This window comes from Mus caroli, chromosome 6, assembly GCF_900094665.2.
Source record: "Mus caroli chromosome 6, CAROLI_EIJ_v1.1, whole genome shotgun sequence".
Taxonomy (NCBI): Eukaryota; Metazoa; Chordata; class Mammalia; order Rodentia; family Muridae; genus Mus; species Mus caroli.
The window spans coordinates 132,696,796-132,706,080 of record NC_034575.1 but is presented as its reverse complement, the minus strand read 5'-3'; the positions used below and the strand labels follow the sequence as shown (position 1 = coordinate 132,706,080).

Genomic DNA, 9,285 nt, shown 5'->3' with positions numbered 1-9,285 from the left:
ACTCACTTTGTAGACCAGGCTGGCCTCGAACTCAGAAATCCGCCTGCCTCTGCCTCCCGAGTGCTGGGATTAAAGGCGTGCGCCACCACGCCCAGCATCCCTCTGGTATTTTTAAGTTAGGAAAAATACTTATTTGATTGTTAATAGTGGAAATAACTTAAGAGTAGAAAATTGATGTAGGAGAAAGTCCAACAATTGCTAGAAACATCCTTGAGTAAGACGAGGCTTAATTTACTAAGCACGTATGGAGACTGGTCTTACGGGCATTGATTGTTCATCTATAACAACAGCTGGGAAAATAGAATATATGCAGATAAGCATGCTCATAGAAGATATATGTGGTGGATGAAATGATGAAAATTGGCCTGTAGTTGATCTAATTTCCCAGTGTAGCAGGAAAATGAGATTTTCTACCAACTTAAGATTGAGGATTAGCAGAAATGTAGTGAGGGTTTTGAGGGGAATGGCACATACAGGGAGACTCTGAGGAGAGACTTTGAGGGGAAGGGGGATGGGTGGAATGGCACATACAGGAGAGGAGAAAGTGCACGGCTAGGGGGATACCATTGTTGCTGAGGAGCCTGAATCAAAAGTGAAAGCAGGCTATGTTGCTGAAGTTTATTTCAGAGCCATGCTCAGCTACAGGAGCATTCCTGCAGATTTGGTGGAGGATGAATTCTATCTAGCAATTAGAGCTGACAAGCAGGAAGAGGTGATAAAGGGGACAAATGAATTGAGGACAGAAGCAAGGGAGTGGTTGTAGCAATTGCCTGTGGAGTTTAAGTTGGACCAGGAAGGTAGATAGACATCATGGAATAAAGGACAGAGAAAGTGGGTAGAATAATCAGAGTGAAGGGTAGAGGGTTCTGGGAGTAGTGAAAGAAGGGGTGAGCAGGAAAGAGTAGCGGTCCAAGAATGTGTTGCAAGCATTGTACCTATTAGACGGTAGGCTGGAGCTCATGAGAGTAAGCAGTGGAGGTGAGTTCACAGAACTTAAGCATCATGCTGTCAGAGGGACATCATGAAGGGCAGGAGTTTATCTTATCAGTGGAAGGGCACATATTAGCAGCAGTTCAGAGTCCAAGCTAAGTACTTCACAGCATAAGATAACTACACTATACAAGTCTAAAGATTGTGCTGCTTAATTACAGAAGAGATTATTTAGTTGTGTATTTTTATATAATGTGGCAAAATAAAATGAGAATTACATAAATGTATCTAATTTATAATAGGTATCAGCATCCATTTATGAAGAACAATCATTCCATAAGATACTTATTCTTCATAAGTGTACCTTTAAGTTATACCATCAAAAACTTCAGTGCCTAGGGATTGAGAGGTGGTTCAGCGGTTAAGAGCACTTTCTGTCCTTGCTGAGGGCATGGGTTTGGTTTCCAGTACCTACATGGGTGGGCTCACAACTGCCTCTAAATATAGCTCTTCTCACCTCCATGGGTATCTGCATGCATATTGTACACATAAAAAACATTAATATACCCTATCAGCCAATTAAGTGTGCATTCATCAAAGTATTAAGGAAATACCAATCAAGAGAACAGCCAGGAGAGCTGTGTGGAGCTCCTAGAACTCACCTCAGAGATTCCTTGTCACGTCTTTGTGTCCTCCACAGTCTAGCTGTGAGCTGTTCCTACAGCACACCTGACACCAGTTTGTGAATAGTGTACTTACCAGAACCAGTTGTTTGCCCTCAAACCTGTTTGGGCCAGTATGCTTGTTATTGTAACTATATACATTAATTAAAATAGTACATGTACTGATGAAATAAAAATGAGGGAGGAGACTTGTTTTTGTATGACCTAAGCTAAATGTTTTGGAAAGATTCTAATAAATTAGGTGAGAATGAGGCCACTGTGATGGAGAGGGCACTGTGCAGTCACTGTTCTCTAAGCTTTCCTTTCCCTACTTTGTAAAAAGCACCTACCTACCTACCTACCTACTCACCTACCCACCTACCCACCCTCCCACCTACCTACCTACCCACCTACCCAACTACCTACCTACCCACCTACCCACCCACCCACCTACCTACCTACCTACCCACCTACCCACCTACCTACCCACCTACCCACCTACCTACCCACCTAGCTTTTATTTATTTATTTATTTACTTCCGTAACAGAAATAAGACTCAGAGCCTCCTTCACACGTGCTAGACAAGCATTCTGCTATTGTGCTTTATTTATATATATATAAATAATCTCCAGCCTTTTGTGAGATCTTGCTCTTTATTAAAAATTAAAAATAGATTGCTGCATTTAGGTGTGGTTTCCCCAAAACTACTCAGTTCAGGAGAAAAAGCATGCATTAGAGATTAGTGAATTAATGTACATTTGTCTGCCTGCCTGCCAAGGCCGACTTGGGATTCTTTTTAACTGTGTCATGGGAGGTCTTATGAAGACATTTTCATTCAAGCATATCATGTACTTTGGCCAAACCATTCTCATTGTTATTCTGCATAGCTCTCTTCCTTTCCCAGATAGCTGTAATCCTACTTTCATGTTATATATAAATTATTTAATACATAATTTTAAGCTAAACGTCACATTTCAGGTTTGTCCTGTCCTTAATGATTTCCTTCTTTTACTGACATTGATTTAGTGACTACCCATTGATATAGTGACTACAAAGCTAAACACGGAAAGCACTACAGAATTTAACATAGCCGGCAAATCACATTTTCATTTTGTGTAACATGTTTGCCTTTTTGTTTTAAAGACTGGCCTTTTTTTTTGTTTTGTTTTTTCTTTTTGTTTTTCGAGACAGGGTTTCTCTGTGTAGCCCTGGCTGTCCTGGAGCTCACTTTGTAGACCAGGCTGGCCTCGAACTCAGAAATCCGCCTGACTCTGCCTCCCAAGTGCTGGGATTAAAGGCGTGCGCCACCACCGCCCAGCAAAACTGGCTTCATTATATTTATCAAATTTCCAAAGCCATCTCCACTGTGCTGCCCAGTCAGGGTGTGGTATGTGTGTGTGTATGTGTGTGTGTCTGTGTGTGTGTGTCTCTGTGTGTGTGTGTGTAGTTTTCCAAGTGCTGCAGCCTGTGAGACGCTGGGTCAGCTTTCCTGTTCTCACACTTTCAGGGCTAGCTCCCTTTGCCTTTGCCATCAGGGCCAGCTCCACTGTGTTGCCCAGGTAAGGCACAGGGCCCCCTGTCCCAAGTGCTATAACCAGTGAGGAGGCGAGGCCAGCCATTCTCTCAGGTCCGGCTCTCCTGACTACCTGCAGGTGGTGAGGGGAAAAGGGAGAGCATCATCTCTCACCCCTGGCCCCTCTACCAGAGACAGCCTAGTCTGTTGCCTAGCTGAGGTGTGGGACCCACTCTCACAGTGCTGTAGCCTGTGAGGGACAGGGACAGCTCATATGCTTTCCTGCCTCCAGGTCAGATCTCCAGCTGCCTCGGGTGGGAAGGGGACAAAGGGATACCTCCCCTCACTGCCCAGACCATCTCATGGCAGAGGAGTGACCGGGCCAAGCTCTACTGTACTTCCCGGGAAGGTGAGGGGCTATAACTCTTGAGTGCTGTAGCCAGTGAGGGGCAGGGCCAGCTCTTCCAACTGCTGTGGGGTGTTAGGGGCAGCCTTGCTCTCCTGATCTCAAGACCTTGTGGGTAGCTTTCCCCATTGCTGGATGTGAGGTGAGATGAGGTGCCACTATCCAGCTGATTCGTGGCACAGTCAGCTGTCCCATACTCATACCCTGGAGGCCAGCTCACCCACATTCCTGCCTCCAGGCCCAGCTGCAGAATACTAGACCAGCTTTTCAGAGAGCTGCAGCCAGTAAGTAGTAGGGCCAGTTATGCACAGGTCCTGGACATGTGGCTGCTCTGACCAGGGACATCCCCATGTTCTCTAGTGGTAATATGAACCATGGTTGACCCATGGTACTGTGTAGCCCTGGACTCAGACATGGCCCCCAGCAGCAGCTAGGGCTGGGACATTACCATGGCCCCAGGTGGCAGGGCTGGCCACTCACAAAGGCTACTACTCCACCTTCATGTCTCCAGTTCCATTTCTCTCCATAATGCTCAAACTGTTCGTATCTCTTTCTCAGCTCTCCACCACATACTTGCATATTGTGCTGGCTCCTGTTGCAGGCTCCCATGAGGCTGTGGGCTCCTAGGTGACATCCTCTGTCCTGCTAACATGGCATAGTGGCAAGCAGGTGTTGCTGGCCACATGTACTGTATGCTGGAGGCTGGCATGGCAGTTGGCAGGTTTCTGTCTTTCTCCTGCACTGAGCTGTCTGGATTTGATTTGATTTTTATGAGTCCTAGGCATAAAGCAGCTTTGGTCATCAAGCCAGGCATCAGGCTAACATGAACAAAGGACTGTCATGTGCTCCTGCCTGACATAACACCAGCACCACCAACACGGTGTCTCTGCCCGTTGCTGGGGTCGGGGAGGCCTCCATTGCCTTTTCATCTACAGATTACTTGTCCCAGAGCTCACCGGCAGACTAGGGTGGCTGGCCAGTGAGCTCTAGGGATCTGTCTGTCCCTGCCTCTCCAGCACTGAGATCACAAGCAGGCACCACGGCACTTAGCTTTTCATGTGGGTTTCTGAGCTCATGACTTTATTGTTTACTTTAATTTGCTGTAGAAGAAGCTTAGAGTATTGTGGAAGCTAACTGTAGTTTCTGGAAATGAGTGTTTTAGATTTGAATCTTTAATTCTGTTTGGTTCTAGCATGCAAGACCAGTGTGTGTAGGTAAGACTCGGAAAATATTATATAACCTCTCAAGGCTTTAGTTTTCTCATTTATAGCAGGGATAATAATAAATATCACACAGAAAGTTGAGGAACTAGAATTACTGATAGTTGTGAGCCATCACCTGGGTGGTGGAAACAGAACCTCAGTCCTGTACAAACACAAGTACTTTTAATTGCTGAACCATCTCTTTAGCCCCCTCTTTTTTTTTTAACACAACCTAATAACTTGTAATACTGTTAGTGTGTGTGTTGGGGGGCATCCTTCGGGACATTACTTAGAAATGCTTCAGAGTCTAACTTAGGTCTAGTGGGTCTCTTTGGTCTCCTTCCAGAGACATCCTGGGGCTGTGGGCATGGGATGGTATGTAGGTAAACCTGGTGTATCTGTGGTTCACCTAGAGAACAATGGGTGTCCCTCTTTCACAAGCACTGAGCATTAAAGGTTGTAATGAACATCATTAAGATATTCTTGGTCCGATAGTGAGCTTGATTAGAGCAGAGGAGCTCACAGGGAGCCTTGCACTCTGGTGTAATGAAGGAGTTGGTCAATCCAAGAAAGCCATGTAAATGAAAATGCTGTTTCTTGATGTCATCGCAGAAGTGCGAAAGAGTTGCCCAGATGATCTGTATTCTTTGTACAAAGTAAAATGCACTTAGTGTACCAAGTGTCTTAAGATGAAGAGATGGGAGACCAGCGTGTTTCAGGGTGGTAAACAGGAAGGAAACTATCATCCATTTCCACAGTAGCTGGCAAAGTTAAAAAAAAAAAAAAGTGGCATTCCAAGGAAAGGGAGGAATGGCCAGAGCTGCCTAGTATTCAGGTATTCAGGCTTAGAAGATGTCCTGAGAGACGGCACTGGGAAGACAAATCAACGTGGGGCTGCCTCAACTTGCCTGGTCAGTGTTCATAATAAATTTATATTAGTGGATAATAAATTACACAAAGAAAACAAGATCCGTTCAAGACTTCTCATTGTTTTACTGTTTCATAGGGGAGACAAGAATTAACTGTATTGCTGCGACACACAGTGCTGGGTTATTTTAATGGTGTGCACAAAGAACTTTAGAAGGATAGAGCTTGGAGTGGTTAATTCATAGATAAGGTGAGGCTGAGTATGAAAAATGGGGAGAAAGCCATCCGGAAGACAGGGCTGGAGCTTTCTAAATCCAGACGTGAGGGTGCTCTGGGACTGAGCATGTCAGGAGCACTTAGCCTGCTCCTAGCTGTAAAAGAGATGAAGCGGAGTGTGGTGGCATCTGCCTATAGTCCCAGATCCTTTGCACACTGAGGCAAAAGAATAATTTGAGTCTGGAGTTTGAGACCAGCCTGGGATACACAGCCAAGACATTGTCTCAAAAAAGAAAGTTGTGAGGAATCTGGTTTGGAGGGGAAACATTATCTTGGGCACTGCTCACCAAGTGGTGGGTGGGAAGAGAGAGAAGAAAGAGGGCAAATGGAGGAAGTGATACTGAGTGGATCGGCAGCCATTCGGATGAGATTACAAGGATTTTGCCAGGTGACTGTTGGATGTTCTCATGTATTGTTTCATCAGTGTTGGGATGACAGGAAATAGGAGTTCAGGGCAAAAAAGGGCAGAAAGATAATGTGGCTGGTTTCTGGCATTTGAATGTGAAAGGCCTGTGGGACATACCAGTTTATAGTAGGTATAAACTTACATACACATAAATAGATGCAGCCTTCAGAAAGACTTCTAAACCAAGCAGCAAGAATGCCCAGCATCGCCTATGTGGGAAGAGAGCTATGTGTGCTGTTGTTTCATTGAATGCTTTATTCTGTTTCTCTCTGCAGCAGTGGACACAATGCTTGATGGATTGAACATATATGGTTGCTCCTCAGGCATCTATCTTAAATGGGTTTTTGTCCAGAACTTTATTTTTCAGTTTCAGTCTGTAAATGTTACTTTGGATTTTTGGATTTTACTATGTGCAAAGAAACTTGTAATTTTTTAAAAAAGATTTGTTTGTTTGTTTATTTATTTATTTATTTATTTATTTATTTATTTATTTATTATATGTAAGTACACTATAGCTGTCTTCAGACACACCAGAAGAGGACATCAGATCTCATTATGGATGGTTGTGAGCCACCATGTGGTGGCTGGGATTTGAACTCAGGATCTCTGGAAGAGCAGTCAGTGCTCTTAACCACTGAGCCATCTCTCCAGCCCTGAAACTTGTAATTCTTGTTATAGTATTTAACATCAATCTTTCAAAGTGATTCTTAGTACAAATGATTCCCTTTCATTGCTCTTTCCTTGTGTAGGACCTGATGCAACAGAATGGTATTGGCTATGTGTTAAATGCCAGCAATACCTGTCCAAAGCCTGACTTCATACCTGAATCTCACTTCCTGCGAGTGCCTGTGAATGACAGCTTTTGTGAGAAAATCCTACCATGGTTGGACAAGTCTGTGGATTTCATTGGTATGTAGCTCAAGACAAGGTACAAGCCCTTTGAATCATAGTGTCACAGATAGGTATAGCTACTCCCTCCTTTTTGTCTTTTAGAGATTGCAAGTCTGGAAACGGCACATGATGTTGCTAACTTATTTAATGGTCAAGCTGATATGTGCTATGCTTTCCCTAAGGGATTGGCCTGTGACCTGCTAGCTAACTTTTAACAGCACCAAGGTTAAAGCTTTGCAGGATCTATGATTATGTGTTGCAGGTATTTAACAATCAGTTAAGCTTTCAAAAATATCTCTCCCTCTCCCCGACTTTTTAGATCTTTGAAACTTTGATGAACCTGGCTGTTATTTTTCTTTCTTATTGCTGTGATTTCCTTGGGAAAAGTTAGGTCCTGTGAAAACATCCCAATACATTTTTTCAATACATTTGAAGGCCTTTTATATGTTACAAGATTTTCTGAGCCTCAATTCATGCAGCAATAGTTTCAAGTATTTTGAGTCCAGTGAAATTCCAGCATACTTGCACATGCAGGAGCAATAACAGAGGTTAGTCTGTATCATACTTTGTTCTGCTTTGGCCTCATCGGGAGCCTCCCTTCCTCACAGTGCTGCATGCCACATTATCTGGTAACTTGGTGGTTTGTACTTGGATGTGAAGGCTGGCAGAGGAGATGTGAGCAGCAAAATGAGATATGGCCACTTCTGTTCCATGCAAGAGTGTCTTGTGGTTTTCCTCCAATAGGGACACAGCTTCATAATTAAATCTTGTGAATTAGTTATTGTAATGAAAAAGAAAGGACCAGGGCTCAGCTGGGGTTGACTCATCAGTTCAGAGCACTGGCTCCTCTTCTGGAAGAGGCAGGCCCAATCCCAGCTCCTGTGCACTGGCTTAAAACTAGCTGTGACTGGAGTTCCAGGAGATCTGACACTCTCTCCTGTCCTCTTCTGGCAACACAGACATATTAGTAGTTCACAGATACACATGTAGGCAAAATACCCATAGACATAATTTTAAAATTTTCCCCATAAAAAACAAAATTGGGTACATTAATCCCTGGTAACATTTTTCGCTTCAGGTAATTCTGATATAGTTCTTGTTCTTGTTGTGGTTCTTCTTCTCCTTCTCCTCTCTCTCTCTTATTTTTTTAGAACTTCAGTTTTCCAGAAATTTCTGTCATCAATTTGAACTTGTTCTTTAAAATGCCTCAAGATTAAAAGCTATAACAGTTCACATTAAAGTAATCATAAAGAAAATTCTTCATACTGATACTTTCTCATTGTACCTCTGAGTATATCTAGCATAGCATTAGATTTCTAGCCCCTAAAAAAGCAGACAATTGTGATCAATGTTCCCATTGGATGCCATGTTGATTCAGAGGCATGATCCAAGCTCCTGCTCTCTCTTCATGGTTGCTTCCTTGGCTCCTGCTCAACCCCACCCCACCCCCAAGTCCACGAGTCTGTACTGAGGCACCAGAGAGACTTGATTAAAAGGATGGACTTTGGAGCCAAACTTTGAGTCCTGCCTCCCTGGTTATCAGTTAAGTGATTGTGTGTATCTAACATAAAACTCTCTTGAGCATGTTTCCTGAAAAAAAGGCTGAAGGTAATACACCTGCTTTGTAGGGAGAGCATGAAGATTAAAGCAGACAGTCTCTAGGCACCGAACCTTTGCAGAGTACTCAGCTCAGAGTTAGCTCTGAGGACATGTTTACCTCTTTCTGTTTTCTGCTCCTCTCTCTGACACGCTCCTGCTGGGCTGGCCTCAACCTTTGGGCTCAAGCACTCCTCCTGAGTAGTAGGGACTGTAGGCACAGGTTACCCTCGCTGACTAACGGACATTTTAAAGAGTCCCACAAAGACTTTTTCCTTGTCTCTCCTCTGCGGAACTGTGCTCTGACCTCCCTGGCCATCACTTCCTTTCTGAGCTCCTGACACCTCGCTCTTAGCAGGTCCTCAGTCTTCTCAGTCTTCTCCTTTTGTTTATTTTATTGTTGTGGCAAAGTTTCTGTCCCTAAACATTGCTTTTGAATTTCTGTGTACTAACTTGATGTTATTTCCAGTTTCACCATCTCTGCCTTCTTTTTTTTTTTTTTTTTTTTTTTTTTTTTTTTTTTTTTTTTTTTTTT

General features: G+C 43.6%; 1 protein-coding gene across 1 annotated transcript in view; it reads left to right on the top strand.

Moving 5' to 3' along the window:
* Positions 1–9,285, top strand: part of Dusp16 (dual specificity phosphatase 16) — a 76,415-nt gene that overhangs the window by 58,808 nt on the left and 8,322 nt on the right. Inside the window, exon 5 of the mRNA XM_021164847.2 lies at positions 7,013–7,172. Within this exon, the coding sequence (XP_021020506.1) occupies positions 7,013–7,172 (160 nt within the window). The remainder of the gene's footprint in view (positions 1–7,012; positions 7,173–9,285) is intronic.